We start from the raw sequence: 25,171 nt of genomic DNA, 5'->3' as shown, positions 1-25,171 counted from the left end.
ATTTCATTTTCCACAATGTTTATCAGAATACCATAGGTTTCATTATTATTATTATTATTATTATTATTATTATTATTATTATTATTATATTATTATTATCAAATGAATTTGCCATTTCATGTATAATACAATATATATATATATATATATATATATATATATATATATATATATATATATATATATATATATATATATATACATGTATATATATATATATATATATATATATATATATATATATATATATATATATATATATTGTATATATATATATATATATATATAGTTATTTATTTATTGTTATTAGAGTTTAACAGGGGAAGAATGTGGAACTTACCATGGGGTTTCAATTCTGATTACAGGTGTGAAAAAATGTTAAATGTACCTTAGTTTTACCAGACCACTGAGCTGATTAACAGCTCTCCTAGGGCTGGCCCGAAGGATTAGACTTATTTAATGTGGCTAAGAACCAATTGGTTACTTAGCAACGGGACCTACAGCTTATTGTGAAATCTGAACCACATTATAGCGAGAAATTAATTTCTATCACCAGAAATAAATTCCTCTAACTCTTCATTAGCTGGGTAGAGAGTCGAACTCGGGCCTACCAAGTGCAAGGCCACAACTCTACCGACTCACCCAACGATGAGCTTATTTGGATTCAAGTAAGCGTCATAAGAGAAAAACTAAGCTGAAGGCTTTACTTCAACTGGGAAAGCTCAGATAAACACTTGGGTTCACTTAAAATCACTTATGTTTACAGTTAAAACCAAATCAGAAAAATGGGGAAATTCGTAAAACTAGACAGGTAAAACAGGTTCCTGTCGAATTACTAAATTTACAATAGATTACACAATAACAGGAATGGGAAAAATCCACTTCATAGAACACAGTTGGGTGAGGGACAGTGATTATAACCACAGCACAAGCACAAGGTGAACAGATGATTCCACAGCTAGCAATTCTGTCTGCAATTAAGAACGCATTTGGTTACTTACACAAAAATAGGTAGCTTAATTAAGGAATGGAGGGGGCGGGGGTTGCACATAGGGTGTCAAAGCAACTCGATTCTAGGCACTGGTATATACGTGAACTTTGAATATTTACTCACTGCACTAAACAGTTTAGGTCTCGTGGAAAAGATCGCACTTCAGAAAGGAAAATAAATTTCGTAAAAAAATAATAGTTTTGTGACTGATTCAAAACCTCGCTTCGGGTAATTTACCTTTCTGTCAGAGACAGGGGACCTCGTCTTCAGTTCCAGCAGGGAGGGTATGAATTAGGGGCTTTCACCATAAAGAAAGACTCAGGCTCAAAGCAGCCATGTGGGAGGAATCAGGGTTCTGATGGAGCGGATGAGGCAAGGGACAAGTGTCCGGGGTTCTGGGCTGGGCATTTCTGACGAGCGCCGTCCAGGCTTCATCTTTTAAGACCTCGGCTGATTACAATTCCTCATCTCCCAGATGTCAGCCTGCTCACTTTGCTGTCCATTTTCTATGCTTCCCATGCTTTCAAGCCATGTGGTATGGCCTGGCCATGTGATGATTCTGTTGTTAAGACCTGGGTGCTTTCTCTTTTGTAGTTAATCCCCTTCACCAGCTCGTCTGTGCCTCCAGAGGGGATTTGGCTTCCCGAAAGGCGTTACCTGGAATAGAGCCTCGAGCAGTCACTAGGTCAAGGAGGAGGATTAAGAGATTATTTTTAAGGGGTGAGGGTGGAAAGATTCTTCCAGGAAGGGGCAATGTTTTCCCATAACCTGTCTTTGTTAGTCAGCGATGTTATTAGCGTGACTACATTTATTTCAATAGAATATGTGAATTAAGTTGATCTGGTGCATGACTGCGCTCTTAGAGCGAGAGGTGACTTACATTTGTAACACCTCCCCATTCAAATTGACATTCCACACCATGAGTCAGGTTGGAATGCGTATGGATAAGTCAACTCAGCTGAATAAGCTATTATCTCTCTTTACTTCCCCCCTTTTAATTTCACTAAATCCTTAACTTAATAATTCTGCTAGTCAATCAAGTGCAAATTATTTTTTTTTTATCACTTATAAAATGTACATTTTTGCAGAGTATTGGGCTGCTGGAAAAGCTGTGATTAAATTTATCTTATTGTTACTCTACTGCAGAGTTATATCAAGCTTAAAATAAAATATTGGCAACTTAGTATATCTTAAATTAGCACATTGACTTTAAGGTAAATTTTAAGATTAGTCATGCACTTAATGATAAGGTTAACTCTGTGACATCAAAGTCATGCGGTTACTTTGCCTTGATGAGGCATTACAACAAAGTATCCGTGGGCTTATGTTAGGTGATGCCATGGTACTTGTACACAGCAGCACTGTGCCAGATGTGGCACTGAACATCATGGGTGCCTTGTAGCACTTATTTACGTACATGATGTACCATTATGTGTGTAATTTACACAAGGTTTATGAGTCGGGGACTTGAGGTTTACATTACAAGGAAAGGATAGAGTTAAGGAAGGAAATGTCTTACTCTTTCAGGAATGCTAATTTAGCTGGATATAACGTGACCCTTCACTCTGGCAGGAGTGCCACGTTTAGCTGGGGAAGATTGAAGGGGGGACATGTTATTATTTCAGAAATTAATTAGAGCTGCCTGGAGAGGACATCACTGATCTTGTTATCCATACCTTTAATGTGTTCGATCCTCCAGTTGTAATCTTCGAGGTTGAGACACTAACTCATCAGGTGCTTATTTTGGTTTTGAAAAGTCATGAGATACTTAAGGGGGTTATGATCTGTATAAATGGTTAACGGGAATTTGTTATCTGCATGATAGGACTCAAATTGCTTCATTGCCAAGATCATGCCCAGAAGTTCTTTTTCTATAGTTCTATACCTAGTTTCAGCTGGTTTGAGTTTCTTGGAGTAGTAGGCTACCGGGTGTCTAACCTCATCCTTCTCTTGAAACACGACTGCCCCAATGCCGATGTCGCTAGCATCAACTGCCATGCAAAAAGTAGTTCCTAGTCAGGTGTGTGGGGAACAGGTTGCCTAACTAGGGCTGCCTTGAGGTGATCATAATGCCTTCTCGCACTCAGGAGTGCAACAAAAAGGCTGTTTCCCTTGGAAGAGATTAGGGCCAGCAGCGTCAGCAAAGTCCGGAATGAAGTGCTGGAAGTACTGCACCATCCCGACAAATCGCTGAGCTTTCCTTTTTGTTCTCAGGTAAGGCATGTCCCGAATAGCACAGATGTTAGCGTCCTTGGGCATTAGTTTGCCATTTCCCATATGATGACCGAGACATTATTTCAGCCGTACAGAATTGACATTTTTTGAAGTTGATGACCAGATGGCTTGGCGTAGGGCAATAAGGCTTTGGTTCAGGATTTGCAGGCGCTCCTCCCATGTACTGGCATATATTATGATGTCTCCAAGGTAAACAGCACAGTTCTTGATTCCTGCCAGGACTTTGTTCATCACTCTCTGAAAACAGCTAGGGGCGTTTTTGAGGCTGAAGGACATCACCCTGCACTGGTACACACCAGTGGGTGTGGTGAAGGTGTGACTTCTCTGACAGGGGCACCTGCCAATATCCTTTTTCAAGGTCAATTTTCCTTAGGTATGGCACATTTCCCAGGCTATCCAAGCACCTCTCGATCTTTGGAAGAGGTTAGGGCTCAGGTTTTATCACTTCGTTCAGTTTCCTAAAGTCTATGCATAGCCTGTCCCCTCCTCCTTCCTTAGGGACTAGGACTACCAGGGATGACCACTCACTGTAGCTGGGCTCGATCAGGCCGAGTTCAAGTTGGAGCTGTGCTTGTTCCTCAGTTCTCTTAGCCTTCTTGGGGTTTATTCAATAATACCTTTGAGCTATCGGAGTGACACCTTCCCGCAGGTGTAAGGCGTGCTCTACCAGGTCGGTGCAGCCAAGTAGGTCTTGGACTACCTGCGGGTGTGTGCTGAGCAGTTGGTGCACTTCATTATGCTTGTGGTCGTCTATCCCCGGAGTAATGACTTCTAAACAGCGTAATACTTCCGAATTCTTTGAGGGTGGTGGCATCGTGGTGATGGTGCTGACAAGCGCCCCTGGAGCCAGAGGGCTTTCCACAGTCTTCTGGTCCTCTCTATTTAGATACGGCTTCAGTAGATTTATGTGTAGCCATTTGGCTTTTCTCTTCCTACAGTTGACAAGGCAATTTAGGGCCCCTCGCTAGTTGAGTACCTTATGAGAGCCAGTGAACTGGGTTTCAAGAGGGAGAGTGGCGCCAGTCCAAAGGACTAGGACCTGGTCTCCCATGTTAAAGGAATGGGTTAGGGCCTTCTTATCCCCTTGAATTTTGACTCACTCTTCAGTCGTGGCTTCTGTCGATTGGGCGACCACCCACGCAGCCCTGAATTTCCATTGTATTGAAGGCAGTACTTCCTCAAGCTGGCCCTCGCCGGTTCTGCCCAGGACTCATACAGGATGTCGTGTGCCATTGACCAGATCCCTTATTTCTTCTTCCATCATAGCAGCATCCAAGCAGTGGGGCCTCAAGGTGGCATCCTCTGTCTGTGCCCAGATGAGCTTCTCCCAGCTCAAGGCAGGAGTGTAGGTGTCAACCCCCATGATGAGGAGGGGGGGCTGCAGGGTCAGGGACAGGTTTGTATGGAGGGGTGCCAAGCTGGTCATGCAGCCTTGGCACTTTGGCTAGAGTTAGGTCATCGCCGGGGGAAGGTGACTCCTCCTCCAGGTCCTTGAGGGTTGTAGCTGTCATGCACCATAGGGGAATCAGGGTATCCCTCCACTGGACAAGGTCTTGGCCCAGGAGCAGGGGGCACCCAGTTGCCAGGGACTGGACAACTGCACAAAGGTGTTCCCTCTCCTGGGAGGAATCACTCGTAGTGACCCGAAGGTGAACTGTGGGGAGGTCCTTCACGTCCTTCCAAAGAACTCAAGGGTTTGTGCACAATGAACGCTGTTGTTTTGTTCCGAAGTACTCAAGGGTTTGTGCACGATGAACACTGTTATTTTGTTCTGGAGAACACAAGGCTGTGCATGTTGAATGTTCATATTTGGTTCCAAAGAACTCAATGCTTGTGCATGATGAATGCAGTTATTTTGTTCCAAAGAAGATAAGGCTGTGTATGTTGAATGCTTTAATTTGTTCCGAAGAACACAAGGCTGGGCATATTGGACGCTTTTATTTGGTTCCAAAGAACTTACGGTTTGTGCGTGATGAACGCTGTTATTTCGTTCTGAAGAACGTTAGGCTGTTTGTAATGAATACTTTTATTTCTTCTGAAGAACGCAAGGCTGTGTGTGTTGACTGCTTTTATTTGTTCCGAAGAACGCAAGGCTGTGCATGTTGAACGCATTTTTATTAGGTTCCGAAAAACTTAGGGTTTGTGCGTGGTGAGCGCTTTTATTTATTCCGACGAACACAAGGCTGTGCATGTTGAATGCTTTTTTATTTGGTTCCAAAGAACATAGGGTTTGTGCATGTTGAATGCTCTTATTTGTTCCAAAGAATGTAAGGCTGTGGGCGTTGAACGCATTTTATTTGATTCCGAAGAACTTAGGGTTTGTGCATGTTGAATGCTGTTATTTTGTTCCAAAGAACGTAGGGCTGTGCATGTTGAACACTTTTATTTGTTCCGAAGAATGCAAAGCTGTGCGTGTTGAACACTTTATTGTTTGGTTCTGATGAACGCAAGGCTGTGCATGTTGAATGCTTTTTTATTTGGTTCTGAAGAACTTAGGGTTTGTGCATGTTGAACTCTTTTATTTGTTCTGAAGAATGCAAGGCTGTGCTTGTTGAATGCTTTTATTGAGTAAAATATAAAAGAGATGGTTAGGTGAGAGTTTGGTTTGATGAGAACGCTTGGGCCCCGATGCGTGGAATGGAAGGCTTACGCTGAAATTTATTACATGAGACTGCCCTTCAAATAAACGGGAAGTACACAGCTTCAGAGGATACACAACTAGATGCATAACTGAATCAATTTAGCTGGCTTCTCAGCAAAGGATAACTGCTTAGAATATGACGGAAAATGTGCTTGTTTCGAAAAACGTGAGATTAAGTGCGGCAGAATATGACAAGTACAAGATCTTAAATCTACCATGCATGGGCAAAGTTATATTTTCATGTGCGCAAAAGATTTTACCATTACTCGTGTTTACTTTACTTGTAGTTGCATGACTACAGAACAATTTTTTGATTGGCTTGCCACGTGCGAAATCACGTGACTGTCTGAACGAAAAGGGTGCGTAGGACTTTATGAGACAGCAGAACAATTTTGGAAATTTGTTCTCCCGCCATCTACTGATTGCATTTTAACAAATGACAGATTTTGCATGGTCTCACTGACCTTTTATGACCCATGCTAAGGAATGAATTTTATACGCTTCACTTGCACTTGTGGTAGTAACGATTTAAGAAAGTGATTCTTTTGTGTTCAAGATTTCTGGGCTCAGGTGGCCCTGAATGATGAGGTACATGAATGTGAGATTTTCTCAAAGGCTGATTTTGGGAATTGTGGAACATTTCTCTAAATTTTTGCATGATCACTAATGCTATCGAGAGAGAGAGAGAGAGAGAGAGAGAGAGAGAGAGAGAGAGAGAGAGAGAGAGAGAGAGAGAGAGGCCAGCAAGCAAAATTTACTGGTTGGCGTGAATTCACGTCCCAGCTAACTGTGTTGCCTAGCTAAAATGGCAGACTGCAAATGGTCTGGAACATGTGGGAGAGGAAATAATGCACTGTTTCCTTAGATATCAATTGATTTGTCACTTCACTGCCTGACTATCCTAGCATTGAAAAGATGTAGGCTAACATGCGATAGCACCAAAACTTCTGTTTCAGATGGCTAACCCTCTCTCTTCTCTGCGAGCTATTCATGGAGCAGGCACATGGTCTAACTGATCCCTAACAGCTTTTACAGTCACGATTTTGGTTTTCACCTAACATAAAATAAAATAACATTGTACTTACGTTGTGGAAACCTGTTCACTTTTGCTGATAATGAGGGGCTTATGCTAAAAGGTTTGTTTCTTTGTCTTGTATCTAGCTTTAGCAAAGATAGTAGCTGATTGCTGCGAGAGGTCACAGGCTACAAGATTCCTGGCAAGGTCGCCAATATTAGAGATTACCTGGAGAAGAATGTGGAACTTAACAGGGAGGTTTCAATTCTGATTACAGGTGTGGATTCAGGCAAACATCATAAAAGAAAAACTAAGCTGAAGGGTTTACTTCAACAGGGAAAGTACAGATAAACACTTGGGTTCACTTAAAATCACTTATATTTACATTTAACAAACTAAATCAGAAGAATGGGAAAATAAAAAAAAACTAGACAGGTAAAACAGGTTTCTGTCGAATGACTAAATTTACATTAGATTACACAATAACAAATGGGGAAAATCCATTTCGTAGAACACCACTGGGTGAAGGGCAGTGATTATAACCATGGCACAAGCACAAGGTGAACAGATGATTCCACAGCTAGGAACTCCGTCTGCAATCAAGAACACATTCAGTTACACATAAATAGGTAGCATAATTGAGGAATGGATGGGGGGGGGATTGCACATAGGGTATCAAAGCAACTCGATTCTAGGCACTGGTATTTACGTGAACTTTGAATATTCACTCACTGAACTAGACAAACCAGGTCTTGTGGAAAAGATCGCACTTCAGAAAGGAAAATAAATTCAGTAGAATAATGGATTCATGACTGATTCAAAACCTCGTTTCAGGTGCTTTACCTTTCTGTTGGAGGTAGGGGACCTCGTCTTCAGCGTCAGCAAGAAGGACATGAATTAGGGGCCTTCACCATAAAGAAAGACTCAGGCTCAAAGCAGCCATGTGGGAAGAATCAGGGCTCAATTGGAGCAGATGAGACAAGGGACTAGTGTCTAGAGTCCGGGGCTGGGCGTTTCTGATGAGCACTGCCTGGGCATCGTCTTTTAAGACCTTGGTGGACTACTATTCCTTTCCTCCAAGATGGCAGCACCTGCTTGCTTCGCAGTGCATTTTCTATGTTTTCCATACTTTTGAGCCATGTGGTATGGCCTGGCCACATGGTGATTCTGTTGTTAAGACCCGGGTGCTTTCTCTTTTGTAGTTAATCCCCTTCACCAGCTCGTATGTGCCTCCAGCAGGGATTTGGCTTCCCAAAAGGCGGTACCTTGAAGAGAGGCTTGAGCAATCACTAGGTCAAGGAGGAGGATTAAGAGATTATTCTTAATGGGTGACAAATGTAAGATTCTTTCAGGAAGGGGCGATATTTTCCCACAACCTGTCTCTGTTAGTCAGTGGTGTTATTAACCCGGCTACCTTTATTTCAATAGAATACATGAATTAAGTTGATCTGGTGCATCATTACACTCTTAGAGGAAGAGGTGACTTACATTCGTGAAAATATAAATATATATATATATATATATATATATATATATATATATATATATATATATATATATATATATATATATATACATACATATATATATGTATGTATGTATATATACATTTATATACATATAATGTATATGTATGTATGTATGTATATATATATATATATATATATATATATATATATATATATATATATATATATATATATATATATATATATATATATATATATATATATATAATGTGTGTGAATGTGTGTGTGTGTGTGTGTGTAGTTTTTCATAAGGAAGAATCCGTCATCAAACTTATCATTCTAATTATACGGTTCATCATTAAATCCTGAAGTTTAAAATGAGCGTTATGTATAAAATGTTATAATAGCTTTTTGATACTATTAGCTTAATTTTTGTACAAAATTCTTATTGAAAAATGGTTTAAACAGCAGAACATTATATCATAAATCTTGCTTCAAGTTTAATGTATACATTAAGGAAATATAGACTTCTGATTGACATATCATCAATCAACCCGTTTTCAATGCTTTACTCCAAATACGCGAGGCTACAGTCACTAATAATCGAAATCCTTGTCATTTCACCGGGTTGGGATTCTAGGGTAACCCAACTCCGCTGGCAGTGGAACAGAAGGCGTAGGTTACGTATTAATATCGACGACCGAGGGTTATTTTTAGAAGTGGGGTCCACTACATGTTTAATTATCATGGAATAAATTAATTAAACCCGGTCTTTCCTCTCTGTGTCTGCAGGGAAAGAGGAAGAGAAATTATTTTTCTCAAAATTATCTTTTTTCCTAGTAGTATTTTAGCTATTTTTGCGGTCATTAAGGAGAATTAAATGTAAAGGTTATTCATGCGGAGTTTTATCAAGTAACCTGGAAGCCAAGTCAAGCTGGAGAGGTGAAAATATTTTCTGTGTTCAGTAAGAAGTTCAGAGATTCTTTATCTTACAGAAAGACAGGCGGGATAGGCGGAAAAGAGAGAGAGAGAGAGAGAGAGAGAGAATGCTTGGTATATAATTGTGTATTACAGTCAATACTAAGCAAACCTTTAGCGATCTCGATTTATCTTGATAATGTCAACTCTTCTAGTTCTTTCGCTGCTGATGTAGGTTGTGCGCCTGTAGGTTGGAATCGTCTTTTTCCTGAAATACTTATATTTGCTCAAATGCTGCAATCCCTAGGCATCCCCTATTCGTATCCACCTCTTTTCCTCCTCTCCAAAGGACTTGGAGGAATCCATTAAGGCCTCAGGGAAGTAGTTAGATCAAAGGGGCCCAAGGCCTTAGGTGATGATGACTGCTGTTTTTGTTCTGGCTGTGGGTTATGTAGGAGGTTTTTTCTGCCTAAGCAGATGGACTTTTGGTAATAATTTTGTTAAGAATATTTACATATATGTATGCTGCAGGTTTATGGAATTAGCCCATTGTTACGACCCTTTATGAATTTATAACTGCATTATTTTGTTTGGCATCTGTAGCTCTGTATCTTTCAATGGATAGACTTTAAGCTGTAAACTGGCTGCTGTAATGTAAATATAAAGCAAACTCCTTTTTGTAATCCAAGTTATAGTTCCCGTTTCGATTTGAAACGATTCTAGTGAACCCCCCTCGCCGGTGTTAGGTTGTAGGTGTTACGTTCGATAATCTTAAGGTTGGAAGTTGATTTTTTGCTATGCTGAGTTTGTACTGTATTTTTACGAATTGTTTTCTTTTAAGAATTCTCAGTAGAATTATTCACGGGTATCTCCTTTTTCGCACAGCTATTTCGCGGACAACCAGCTGAGTGTAACATTGCACGCCCAACCAATCCGAGGTCATCAGCAAGTTGTGTATCTGTAAGTATAATTTTTCCCATTTTTATAATATTTTGTGTTTAATCTTCTCAGTATTTAAAATGCAGTTCACTCTTCTTTTACCAAGAATGATACGTATGATTACGTTTGAAAATAGTAAGTATAAAGTACATATTTCTTTGGGTAATCTAGCTGTTTACTTTTGTAGTTTTGAACACTGGATTATCTCGAATGAAAAAGGAACCACTCAGTTTTACACGATCGTGCAACCGCTTTCTCTCTCTCTCTCTCTCTCTCTCTCTCTCTCTCTCTCTCTCTCTCTCTCTCTCTCTCTCTCTCTCTCTCTCTCTCATTATACATATATATGTGTGTGTATATATATATGTATGTATGTATGTATTCATGTATATACATACATACATACATACATACATACATACATACATACATACATACATACATACATACATACATACATACATACATACATACCTGCAACTTATGCCTATAAGGTTGTAAGATTACGTGTTAGCGTTGTAAAAACATTTCTTCTTTGTTGCATGCATTTCTTCGTTTACTTTAAGAATGCATATATTTTTGCACCAGTTTTTGCTTTTAGATTATTTTCATGAGAATAGTCTTTCAGTTCCTGGAAAACCTGGTATGCACGTCTATGACACTTTTGGCTTCTTCCGTAAGTATATACCAATTCTGAACTTCATAACAACGAGAGTTCTTTTATTATTATTTCGGTTAAACGGTGTAGCTATTTTTGTCTCCTAGACTTCTTTCCCTTTTTGTATGACGTAATAGCCTTTAATCAAGAGGAATTATGCAGTTATTCAGGCAAATTTTCTCCCATTACATCATAACTTGAGAACTATATCCTTTCCCTAAGATAATAATTTTTCACATTTTTTATTTTTTCTTATTTTTGGGTAATGTTGGGGTCTGGGACGATGTTGCTTCATCATCATTATCAAATTATACTGAAAATCTTTCTTCCTGTAGACTCTCCCTTTCAGGGTTAGACGTGTAATTGGCTCTGTCCATTGTAATTCGTCTTGTGCACTTTCTAACTGAATTCTTATCCGGTCAAGGTTTCCATCAGTACATATCTTTATGATTTTTCAGGCCTCCGCCTTCGTAATGTTGCTTCCATATCTACTGGCTTTCTGCCCTTCTTACAGGCTGCTGCAGGAGCAAGAGCCAGTGCTGGGTAAGGCCCGCTCACTAACAACATTTTCCTTCTAACTGCGCCTCACCTGATATTTATCAAGAGCATCTCAATATTTAAGACCCCGTCGCTGTTAAGTCATTGTTATGCAATTCCTATGAACATTGCCATGATTATTATTGTAGGTTATTGAGTGGTAGAGATGGTACTCTGTTATAAAATCACTGAGCGGGCCACACCCAGCCCTGGCTCTTGCTATGTATTGATGGAAACCTTGACCGCATAAGAATTCAGTTAGAAAGTGCACAAGACGAAATACAGCGGACAGAGCCAATTACACGTCTAACCCTGAAAGGGAGAGTCTACGGGAAGAAAAATTTTCAGTATAATTTGATAATGATGATGAAGCAGCATCGTCCCAGACCCCAACATCACCCAAAAATTAAAGAGAAAATATGAAAAATTATTTCAAGTTCTCAAGTTATTATGTAGTGGGAAAGAATTATACAGAATATATATATATGTTATATAAATATTTATATAAAAGTATATGACTTTTTTTTTAGAGGGCCTGGTTCCAAAATGTGTTACAATTACGTATCTCAGCTTATATTTTAGAATCTGTTTGCTAGTCTCATACTTGTCACCATTACAACCCACTATATTAGATTAATTACCAGATGCAGAAATCATTGGTCGTCGGCGACTTACTCTTATCGTTCTATCTTTGGTTGGGATTCGCAACCTGGTTCTCTGGCTGGAATATGTTATTTCACAATACACCTCTCTCCCCAGAACTCTAGTGCTTTCTGGTTCTCTTGGGTCTTAGTTGCTGGTAGTACTCATTACAGCTGGATTGAACCGCAGACCTTACAACTGCTAGTTCAGTGCCCTACCACTAAGCAACGCCAGCCACCATACTATTATATATATATATATATATATATATATATATATATATATATATATATATATATATATATATTGTCATAAACTGGACGGTCTTGGTGGGTGAGAAATTGAAACAAAGTTATTATTGATGCTTCCACAAAACCAAGAAAGCCCAGCATATGAGCAAAAGGAAAAGTTATTTGAAAACTTACCTTAGATTTTCCTGGATTTACAATTGAATGAGGAAGGTCACCATTTGGGAATTAGAATTCTTTTACAAATTTACAGGGGTTTATTTACAGAGAATTAGCAAGTAAACAATGAGACAACAAAACAACATGATAACTAAGGGGCAGATTCATTTATAGGACACATGGAACAATAATGCAATGATTGGCAACAAGCAAGTTGATTAATAATGGGGCCAATGTGCAATACAATCAGTCCAATGATAATAATAACATTTAGTCTTGCCCTGATTACACGAAATAGTCTCAGATAATGCAAATGATGGGACTCCAGGATAGGAGAATAATTCATATGAACATTTTTGGGACACAACGGATTTGGTAATGACTGCGACCAGGAATTTTCAGGATTTTTTGGGTGGCAGACGAAATACTGAAGCACGGAGTGCGATCGGTCTGCTTGTCTTTCCTGAAAGAGACGTTCTAGGTTAGGAACAACGGTAAACACTGAAGGAAATAGAATCCCCCTTATAAATGGGGATACTCTACACTTAAATTTTAACCACTAAGTAGCCCAGCAGATAATTATAATGAAATCAATCTGGGAATCGTAGCTGCGTGGGCATTAACAATGAACACGTGATTGCACTCACACAAAGAGAAAATTAACACTGGTATTGCTTAACCTAAATAGCCCTTAAATTGCACTGGGGGGGGATAATTGATGATTATCATGGGATCTTTACTTGAATTCAAGGCACGTAAATGTCAAGATATGGGAGGCAAGGCAGGACTCGGACAAATGAGGATTGCTTTGTGGAGGAAGGAGTTAAAGTTTAAAGACATGGGAAATTTTTGGAGTTTAAGTAGGAGGGAAAAGGGCTGGCTGTTGACTACTTGCAATGTACGAACCTTGTATGACCATTGTGGGCGCCTTAACAATCGTCCCAGCTGTCCGTCGAAGTCAGTTCAACCAGCGGAGCGGAAAAAAGATGCAGCACGTGCGCTACTGACGAGGTCACAGGAGGATCTGCTTGCTTCCAAAGCATGGCGTCTTGAAATTCGAACTTTTGGGCCAACCGTACCTGCAAGGAGTCATATGCCAGCAAACAAAACAGAGGAAAAAAGGTCTTAGGACTAAGTGCTAACAGATTAAAATCCTACCTCGCCCCTAGTCTCGATATGCCTATTTGGCCTTCCCTATACCTACATACCTCCCCATCGCGTGATGGGGGTGGAAAAGGGGGTTTTCATTGTTCTCTGGATCGTACGATTTTTGGGGGTGGAGTAAGGAGGCCTATCTCCTCGCGGGTGCTAACGGCTATTATCTGGTTCAAATATGCTCGGTTCTGTCCGACGCTCGCCAATTTCCCCAACCGGATAGTCAAATGAATAGCAGATTATTTCAAAATTAAATAATGCTCTGAAATTTACAGGAGGGAGGGATGTATATCTCTTGACAATATATATATATATATATATATATATATATATATATATATATATATATATATATATATATATATATATATATACACATGTGTGTGTGTATGTGTACATGGAGCTAATTAACACATGAGCACGGGTTTCACAGAAATAGATTTCGGACTCACATGGGGATCGAAACCAGGTCTCTCAAATAACTAGCCTGGGAGCTACCAACCAACCCACACAAATCATGAAAGAAGTTGGATCCTAAGCACTTCTGTACCTGAGGTTTTTCCTTGGCAGGCTGCTGTCTAACTTATCAGCGAATTTGACCCGTGTGGGTCCACTGGTCGTGCCCTGGACTGTCATTTGAGAGACCAGGGTTCAGTCCCAACATGAGTTAGAAATTTATTTCTGTGAAACACGTGCTCATGTGTTCATTTGTTCCACCTCGTTCATGCTGAAGGGGTAATTCGAATGAATAACTACCAATTGACTCACTAGTGGGTCGGGAAGTTGGGTAAAATTCTCTAGTATGTTAGGCAGCAGCCTGCCCATGAAAAACCTGAAGTAGAGACATACTTAGGTTCCAACTTCTTTTATGACCAGTGTAGATCAGTTGGTAGCTTCCTGGTCTGTCATATGAGAGATCGTGGTTTGATCCCGATGTGAGTCAGGAATATATATATATATATATATATATATATATATATATATATATATATATATATATATATATATATATATATATATATATATATATATATATATATATATATATATATATATATATATATATATATATAATCGTAAAAAGCCACAATCCCCTCTAACTTCTTGAATTCTTCACTTTTTAGGATATGCTTGTCACTACAAAGCCTCAGATCCAGATGTAAGAAATATGAAGTACTTCTGTCAAGTGGGAATCGAACCTGCGTCCCATAATCATAACAACATTATGTTGTCGACCTGACCCCGAGAAAGATAAAAGTCTTTGTCGTTCGTACATACATATGCCTGTCGAATTCAAGTATATTTATTAGAACTGAAATAAACCCATCCTCACTATTATAACCAAGTAGGCAATCGTTTTTATTGCTTTTTAGGCTGAAATTTATATACAGAAAAAATCTACTGGTCACCTTTTACTGGTTAATGCCCTCTTAACTTCTCGAAATCTTCGCACTTTTTGGATACGCTTCTCACTAAAAAGCCTCAGATCTAAATGCAAGAAATATGAAGTAGTTCTGTATATAATTTCAGACTGAAAAGCAATAAAAGCGATTGCCCATTTGGCTACGATGGGTAGGATGGGTCTATTCCAGCTCTAATAACTAGGCTATATCTGAATTCGACAGGTATGTGCGTAATAAATTGAATATTAATACGTGTCTGAAATTTTTAATAATTATGTATATTAATAATAATGACAATTATAATGCTTATATATATGATACTGTTTAAATCATTTCTGTGTGAAGTAGTGAAGAAGCGAAAAAGAGAGAGAGAGATGGTAGTCCAGTGCAGTGTTCATGAAAAAAAGATGCGTACCCATCGCAGCGTCCACATCACGTTTGCATCTGAAGATGGCGTGATTTAGACGGTTGTCGATTTGCCGGTTTCCGGCATTATATTGATTACATTCAAGGATATTGAAATTGTTTGTATTTTGCTCGAATATCCTTGTGAACAATTATCTGTTTGTAAAAATGTGTTTCCTGCGTGTTACGCGTCTTGGATCATATTCGAGTTTGAAGGTGTGTTTGAACGTGTGATGTTTCACACCGAGTTCGGTGTGGTTGATCTTGATTACATATCACTTTACTTCTGAACCTGATATGAGACTGAAGTCTCTGTAGTTTGGATAGATATACACATAACCGATTTCGCCTGTTTTAATGGATATGCCAAGATACAATAGAGTTCAGTCTCATATCAGGTTCAGAAGTAAAGTGAAAATCAATGCCGGGAAAGGATTGAACTATAAGCCGACTCCATCATTTGAAGGTCCTAAGTAGTGGAATTGTTAATAGCAAACCGATTGAAGGGTAAGAATTTGACTGATCCCAAGGATGAAAGGACTGTGTATGTCTCACAGGTTCGTTCTTAATAACAATGGTTCACGATATACTTGTGTATATTTCACATAGGCTGTTTATTCATTGTAAACTATTGTATTATAAGTATTATTATTGATTATTGGTCATACTTGCCAGTTTGTTGAGTGAATCCATGTTGAGAATACGACTACAAGTTGAATATAATTTGCAGATTCCACGATGAAGATTATTTTCTTCCTATTCGGGATCACGTTTCGGTTTTACACGGTTGCCATTCCTTGGGAAAGTTCATTTAAAATAGGGCCGGGTACTATAATTGAAAAAGGAATTGACTGCTATTTCCATGCAACGACCATACTTAAGGAAGCGACATTAGATGCAATTTTCTTCACGGAAGACAATATATTGCAGCTTCACGATGACTTTGAAACTGGGGAAGCGACATTAGATGCAATTTTCCTCACGGATGACAATATATTGCAGCTTCACGATAACTTAGAATAGTTTCAGAATAATTTAGAGACAATTACAAAAACGCATTTGTCAAGGAACCTGACAGCCAACAGCCCTACATTGCCTATTTATGATATGACAGAGACTATGTTTTGTAATGTTAAGGATATGTTAGTTGCCTCAATAATGAAGGTAGCTGACCTTTTGCAGTGCTCTATCCAACATGATGTAGTTGAAAGAAGAAATTCACTTTTGTTTGCTGCTCTTAGTGGTTTAGGTTTGGTTGGTTCATTGGTTGGGATGGGTCTTGGATTAGCTAATTTAATTAATTTCAAAACTCAGAAGGCAGAATTAGACAAACTTGAACATGAACAGGACATTATTTTATCTCAGTTGAATAAAAAATTGCATACCATTAATAATCCAGTAGATGAATTGAATGATGCTACAAATCTTCTACATTTGGGAGATAAACAGTTATTAGACACGATTTTGTCTTATTATTATGTAAAAATATCACATATGTATGACAGGATAATACCTTTTGAGGAAAAATCGAGGATTAATTTGGAGCCATTATTTTAGCCGTTAAAGGGATTTTGTCTTCACATTTGATGCCTATTAAAGACTGGATGAAGCTGTAATACTCGAGACCGAATGGGTTGGACACCAATGGTAGAACCTCACAGGCTTGAAATTTACCATAGCTTGATTTCTGTAAAAGTAGAGAATGGTAAGAGTTCAATCTCAGTTTCTGTTCATCCTTCTGATCCATTTGAGTCTCATGAGTTACACCCTTTTCCTGCCAGGTTTTGGGCTTCAGCAGTTCCTGAGATATCTTATTGTAGAGCCTAGTGTTGTTACCTAGTTCTGTAGGTGTTAATACTGTCGTATATGACGATGATAGAGACAACTTAAAGTGTGTGCTGTCCTTGAATTATAAAGTTTGCTCAATAGACTCATTCGTTTTCCAAGGCATAGCTGGTTAAACTTGATTACTTATCACTTTACGTCTGGACTTGATATGAGACTGAAGTCTCTATAGCTTGGATAAATATACACATGACCAAATATGCATGTTTTAATGGATATCCCAAGCTACTACAGTATATATGTGTGTATGAGTGGAATAAACTTTTATCCTTCCCATGGTCAGGTCAGCAACGTGACTTCATTCTAATTGCTCGAGATGTGGGTTTGATTCCCACTACTGGACATCAGAATTACTTCATGTTTCTTGCATTTGGACCTAAGACTTTGTAGTGACAAGTGTATCCAAAAAGTGAGAACTGAGAAGTTAAGGGGATATGAAGTCTCTATAGCTTGGATAAATATACACATAACCAAATATGCCTGTTTTAATGGATATCCCAAGCTACTACAGTATATATGTATGTATGAGTGGAATAAACTTTTATCCTCCCCATGGTAATGTCAGCAATGTGACCTCATTCTAATTACTCGAGATGTGGGTTCAGTTCCCACTACTGGACATGAGAATTACTTCATGTTTCTTGCATTTGGATCTAAGGCTTTGTAGTGACAAGTGTATCCAAAAAGTGAGAAGAATCAAGAAGTTAAGGGGATATTATGGCTGTTACAACTAAGTACTTATCTGGTATAAAGTGACCAGTAGATTATATATATATATATATATATATATATATATATATATATATATATATATATATATATATATATATATATATATATATATATATATATATATATATTGCTAGTAGTGCCACCACTCCAAACCCTCATGCTCCATTTTTGCAGAACACATCTAGAAGAAGGCCAAGCTCACACACAGAGCGAGGAGACAAATCTTAACCCACTCCTTTTTAATTAAAACTTGACAATTGATTTGTCTGGGTCTTTGCACTTTCCCTTCCCTCGCTGAACCTCTCCTAAATCACCTGCTTTGTGCTTCACCCTCTTTTTATGACTTTTCCTGGCCAAAAACTCCTCTTTCCATGCAAGACCAGCATCCAGGATGTGACACGTGAAATGCCCGCGGCAGCAAACACCGGCAGAAAGAGAGATCATATAAGGCATGGTCATGGGTCAACAAGCAGCAGACCAATGACTGACCCAGTACAAACCATAGAGTGCTACTCTGTCCCTGAGCACACCGCTCGAACTTGGCTTGACCAATAGCCTACCCATCCAAGTGCCGCCTTAATGCCAATCTTAGAAGTCCCACTCAACCAAGTGTCCTATTGACTCTACATCCATGGATCTTCACTCCAGAAACAAGGTACTGTGTGGTTTGGGGCGAGTGTTTGGTCAACTTAACTTTTCTCTTACCTCATACTGCTTCAATTTTCACTTTCATTTTCTTAAGACCCTAACAAATTGTCGGTAAATCATAATCATTGTGTTACTGGAGTATATTTTGACGTAATCTCCTTCAGCCTTCAGCACTCCCGTTGTAAGGATTAAACTGTGCTTTGGCTTATCCAGTGATCGTTTTCCTTTCTCTACACTGCAGGAAGGTTGTGTGTATCACTGTGAAATCGTCTGCCTCCACTGTGCCCTACATCCATCCATCAAGTAATCAAGTGTTACTGTATATATCAGGGCTTAATTTCTTATTGTGTTGGCACTCAGTTTTAACACTTGTATTAATTCGCTTGAAAGGTGCCAAGAGCCCAGCACAAGCGGCTCCCTGTAATTGATCTTCTGAGCATTGTAAATACATGTAAATAATTTTGACCCAAAGTTTCTCTCCAGTCCTTCCCTTACTTGCATTATTAGATAACCTAATCTTACTTTTTTTATGTGTGTAAGAACTCCTAACTTCACTCACACGTAACAGTGGCGACCTTTGCTAGCATATCTCATGCAACCCCTTAGTATTTTGTGCAACATTCAGCAACTAGCATCAAAATCTTGCATATTTGCTATGCTGTAGGTTGTGGGATTGAAACAAATCCTTAGCGTAAATCTATTTACATTCTTTGGGCATACAGTTGGACTGAGGTTACACAGAGTAAGTATTCATTGCAGTATATTGTTGTTCATAAATCTCTCAATAGGAATTTGTAAATCTCATTCAGAATTTTATTCTTGCATACATTCAGTGAGAGCAGAGAGAATCCCATTCAGTCCACTCAGGTAGTGTTGTCATTTAGGTAGATTAGTCAGGACTGTTGCTACTGCGTGTTGGCAAATTGCATGACTCAGCTAGTCAGGAATTTAGCCAGGGAGTGTATTAGTGAAAGTGATAAATCAAGAGAAAAGTGCAAAATTTCTTTCTATTTTCATAGTGAAATTTGTTAAATCAGCTTAGTTAGGACAATTGTATCTGGCAACCTACCTCGTTACCAAGGTAATGTAGACATGGTGGCAGCCAGAGCTGTGTGCATGCTCCACCCATCATCAACCCTGTTTTCATCACAGCCTGCCTTCGCTTGTATGAGAATTAACATTGCAATTTTGAAATTCCTTGTCCCTGTGAATTATCGTTTGTGCTTTTGAGTGTTATTAACCTTTGCATATGCTTGTGCATCATTCCATTCAGAACAGAGATGTGTCATTTTATCTAGTAAACAGAGTGGTTTTCATGCATACATCTGTTTTGTTTTGACTGTGAGAGCTGCTGCCTTTGCCTTACGCACACATCAACTGTAACTGTCAATTTTAGCCACCATTTGGGTGAAGTGTCATCTGTCAGCAGCCACTAGCTGTAAATTGACCTTGACAGAAATTATTCTCACACAATCATGATCACCATACATTTCTTACAAAGTCATTTCAACTTCCTTTTGAGTCACGTGCAAGACATTTTTACGTAACTGTCAGTAATCTATGATAGTATTCATAATTTTTACTGACTGTGGTAATTTTCTTTTACTTAAAGTCTACCCTTTAGTAAGCATAATCATGCATTGATGATACATTTGAGATAAGTCGCTGGAATTCCCGATCATGGGTAACATGCTAGTGTAATGTTTATATGCAATCATTGTGTATCTATACAAACTATCACCTTATAAAACAAGTTTACAAATGTAAGCCCCTTAACACTGGAAGTCAGTCGGCTCACCAACCATTGCGACAGCTTAGCAAACCCATTAAGGCTTGCATTATCATTAATTCTGTGCTTGTGCACTTTTACTTCCGTGTTATTGTCCACAGTCAAGCTACTTGAATAGTGGGTAATGAGAGCACATTTTTACTCAATTCTGTGGAATGAGTCTGCACTCCTAAGTGCCACAAACCCAGTTCATTGAACTCATTCACACCAGCATACCACTTTTGCAGTGTCTCACTTAATTCTTCAGAATCTCGCCTCTGCACTCGGCAAATGAGCGATTGTTGTGTGTACGTTACCTACCTCACACTTTACGTGCCTCTCACAAGTTTTGCGTATTCAGCCTAACTTACTCTGTGGTCTCACTGCACATTGAGTGCCTGCTCCAAGTCTGCATCATTTGCATAACTTTGGCCATGTTATCACCCATTCACACCTTGTACGTTCCCACCAGTGAGTGCTTATTGCATAACTGGCCCAGTGGTTTCACTGCACATTGAGTGCCCATAGATTTTGTGCTTCTAGCCAATTTTGCACCATGTTTCCACACCCATCCACACTGTGGGTACCACACTCCTGGCCCTCCAGACCGTTGGCACCATAAGTGCCACCACATCCACTGTGTACCATAACACAACCTGCACTTGTGCCACTAGGCACAGAGTGCCACCAGCATATCCGCCCTATTACTGGGACTTCGGGTAACCCGATGGGGTCCTTGAGTGCCACCCATTCACTCCACGAACGCTCCAGTGCCACCGTACCCCAGGGCACTCTTAACAACCAGTGCCACCTCACCAAGGCAGCACTCCACTCCACTCCAGAGTAACCCACCACGGGTGTTCCCTCATTTACTAGTGGTGCCGCCCACTGGCCCACACCATTGCATAACCACACTCTGCCAAAAGCTTGCATGGCCCACCACCTACCTAATTCACACCTCGCTTGGGACTTTAGACCCACAACAACCACAGCAACATGTCTGCCAACAACTTCAAGACCTCCATGGAAGTCAGGAAGGGGATGTCCCTCAAGGGGAAGCAACTGAACACTTGGGTACATGAGCAGCTCGCTGCCATGCAACAAAGGGAGGAAAAACTAAGAAAGTTAGAGGAGGAGAAGGAGAGAAGCTAAGAAGGTTAGAAGAGGAGAAAGAAGAAAAACTAAGAAGGCATGATCTAGCCCTAGCTAAAGAAAGGAGAGAATTGGCCAAAATAGAAAACCAAGAAAGGGAAAGCTGGCATAGATATGAGCTAGAGCTTGAAAGGTCCCTCCGGGAGGGTGCCAAGGCACTCCCCCCAACATAGGGCCAAGCATCCCACTCAGATGTCCCCAAATTCCGCCATCACCAGCATGAGCTGAGCTCGCTAATCCCATAGTGGAACGTCTCAGTGGCTCAAACAAATGGAGTGCATCTTCAGCAACTACAACCCCACTACAGTGGAGATCTTCCTGATCCTTGCCAAACACATGGGCGGCAAGGGACTGGTAGCCTTCCACTCCTTAGACAATGGTGCTAAGGGGGACCTCACACTGGTCAAAAAGGCGGTCATCAAAGCCTACAAGGTTAATCTTGAGTTGTGGAGACAATGTTGGCACGGCCTACCCAAGGAAGCGGGTCAAACTTGGGCAGATTGGGCCTACTCTAAGACTCAGGCAGTTAAGCATTGGCTCGAAGCCCTTGAATGCAAAAATTTTGAGAACATCCTAGAGTGCATGCAGTTGGAGGATTTCTTTTACTACATCCCAAGTTCCTTAGCCACCCACCTTAGTGAGAAATGTCCCAAGAGACTCGCTGAGTGCTGCTGCTCAGTGGATGATTGGGAAACCTTTCATCCTTCTGCTAGTTCCTTGAATTGGAAGATAACTCCCCTGGTCACACCTCAATGCCAGCCCAGCCAAAGAATGGGCCTTCTTGTAAACCTCCTGTATGCACACATTGCAAAAGGAAAGGGCACTTGGAATCCCAGTGCCAATCTAAAGGGGAGCTGCTGCAACGCCTCCCTCTGCTCAATCCAGTCAACATCAACAATCTCCTCCAGCTCCTCAAAAGGATTTCAGCAAATTTTATTGCACTACATGCAGAATCTATGGGCACTCAGCCATCTGGAAGGATTGCCCTAGCAACGCAACTACACCCGCCATTGCACTGGCGGTTACCAATTATCCATCCTTAGGCCCTCCAGCTGAGGCTCCTATATTTGCAGTGCCTCCTCAAGATCGCTACCCCATGTGCCAGGTCAAGGCATATGAAGACACTCCCAGATACAGAAAGAGAAGGTCCCTTATGGAGCTAAAATTGAAAAACACAAACTCTCACCATCGAGTATAAATCATTTGATATTGACTCTCCCAACAGTTCATTTGAGGGTCACCAGGCCCCACAGAACCAAGATCTGCATGCTTTTAGTAGCCAAGTACCTTCCTGGAAGCTATGACCTCCTCCTGGGGCAGGAACCCCATTCAAAGCCCTCCAATATGCCACCCAGGGGCCCTGCACTCCCTCACTCTTCACCAGGCACTCCTGATGTAAAATCTTTGCTAGTGCCTCTTGAGTGCCCTCAGTAGTGCCAGTCTCCACCTGTCCCACTGTTGAGCCATTTCCAAATTTAATTCCTGTGTGTGACCCTGCCTTAGTGCCGTTGCCAGAGCACGCCATAGGTCCACCTCTCTTTTCCCAGCTTGGTCCCACTACCAGTGTCGGTACAAGGGCCAACCCAGAGTTTACTAAGGTGCCTTCCAGATTCCCCTGACCTCAGCAGAATCTTACCCCCTGGTGCAGCCTCGCAACCCATGCCTGAGTTAGTCACTGCAACCTGCGAACCTCTTGAGCCCACGAGTATTTTGCCCTCTCTTTCCCAGTCCTCAGAAGATAAGATTCTGGTGGACAACTCTCTAGTATCTCAGCTGATCGCAGAGATCAAGGAATTGCAACAGCAAATGGCAGAAATTGTTGGCACCGCCCTTGCTTCAGTTGTTGCAACAGCTGGAGTAGGTGGCACTCCAGCGCCTTCCCTGGACTCAGTTCCACCAACTCCTCCTACAACATCAAACCATCAACCTAGAAGAAATCCAAGGAAGAAAAGTCAGCAGTGTAGAACGTCCATGTAGCCTATTAGAGCTGCCTAGTTCTCCTGGCACTTGTGCACATATGGTACAGTGCCCCACTTTAATTAAGTAATTTGGCACCCTACCCAGAGAAGGATGCCAGGTTGTTCCCCTTGCTAGTGAACAGTTGTAATATTGTAATATTTCCTTTTAACTTTGACTTTAAGCATTTATAACCTCATTTGCGACTTATAATGGCTCACCTCTTGCCATCCGCCAGGTCTCCTGGCCTTACAAGTCATTGACCCTCCTTTCTGTGTAATTGCATGCTTGGCAAACCTAAACCCTTGCAAAAGGTATTTAGTTGTATCTTGCAGAGCCACTAGACCCTTGTGACACTCCTGTCATACCTGGCACAGTGTCACCACCTTAGCAAAGTACCATGGCACTCATTAAATAAGTATGTCCATGAGCATTTGTTTGATGCATAGCTTCATCAAGACATTAAGAATTGCATGAAATTGTGCCTTATTTACAGCTAAGTATGGTATCAATCTTAACAGGTAGAAACCAGCCTTAGTCTATAGGCATGCATTCTTATGTTTGTCACTTATTTACTTGAGATTAAATTTAATGATAACTACGCCATCAATTTCATGTTCACTTAAAACTAAATTAACCATAAAAAATGGCAGGTGCTGCATAACCAATTCATGCATGCCAAGTATAAAAGTTGCTCATTCTTAAAAGCAGACACCTTAGTATAAGATTATTCTAGCACAAAGGCAAAGGTTTTAGGAGAGAGACTAAATGTAAAGTAATTGGGCTCATTGGCAGACATTCACACTGAAAAGGGAGTAAAATGACTATTTTTAGGGGGAGCTGGTAGGAGTGTGACCACTCCGCAGCCCTCATGCTTCATTTTTGCTAAACATATATAGAAGAAGGCCAAGCCCACATACAGAGAAAGAAGATGAGCCTTAAGAAATTCCTTTTTGATTAAAACGTGATAATTGATTTGTCAGGGACTTTGTACTTTCCCTCGCTGAACCTCTCCTAAATCGCCTGCTTTGTGTTTCACCCTCTTTTTATGCCTTTTCCTGGCTGAAAACTCCTCTTTCCAAGCAAGACCAGCATTCAGGACGTGACATGGGAAACGCCCAGGGCAGCAAATGCCAGCAGAAAGAGAGGTCATATAAGGCTGGGTCAGGGGTCAACAAGCAGCAGAACTGCAACTGACCCAGCACAAACCACAGAGCACACAGCTCAAACTTGGCTTGACTGATAGCCTATCCATCCAAGTGCCACCTTAGTGTCAATTGTAGAAGTCCCACTCAACCAAGTATACCATTGACTCTACATCCACAGATCTTCACTCCAGGAACAAGGTACTGTGCGGTGGGGGTGTGTGGAGCGTTCGATCAACTTAACTTTTCTTTATATTTTGACATCATCTCCTTTAGCCTTCAGCACTCCCATTGTAAAGATTAAACTGTGCTTTGGCTCATCCAGTGATCTTTTCCTATCTCTACATTGTGTATCGCTCTGTGAAATCATCTGCCTCCACAGTGCCCTACGTCCATCTTTCAAGCAGTCAAGTGTTACTGTATATATCAGCCTTAATTCTTTATTGTGTTGACACTGAATTTTAACACTTGTATTAATATGCTTGAAAGGTGCCAAGAGCCCAGTGTATACGG

At 40.4% G+C, this 25,171-nt stretch overlaps 1 protein-coding gene across 1 annotated transcript in view; it reads left to right on the top strand.

Annotated features, from left to right (window-relative positions):
- LOC136833126 (G-protein coupled receptor GRL101-like) overlaps nt 1-25,171 on the top strand; it is a 692,174-nt gene that overhangs the window by 486,086 nt on the left and 180,917 nt on the right. Inside the window, exon 11 of the mRNA XM_067094785.1 lies at nt 10,155-10,229. Within this exon, the coding sequence (XP_066950886.1) occupies nt 10,155-10,229 (75 nt within the window). The remainder of the gene's footprint in view (nt 1-10,154; nt 10,230-25,171) is intronic.

The sequence above is a fragment of the Macrobrachium rosenbergii genome, chromosome 51, assembly GCF_040412425.1.
Source record: "Macrobrachium rosenbergii isolate ZJJX-2024 chromosome 51, ASM4041242v1, whole genome shotgun sequence".
NCBI classification, from domain to species: Eukaryota; Metazoa; Arthropoda; class Malacostraca; order Decapoda; family Palaemonidae; genus Macrobrachium; species Macrobrachium rosenbergii.
This window is presented reverse-complemented; position numbering and strand designations above follow the sequence as displayed.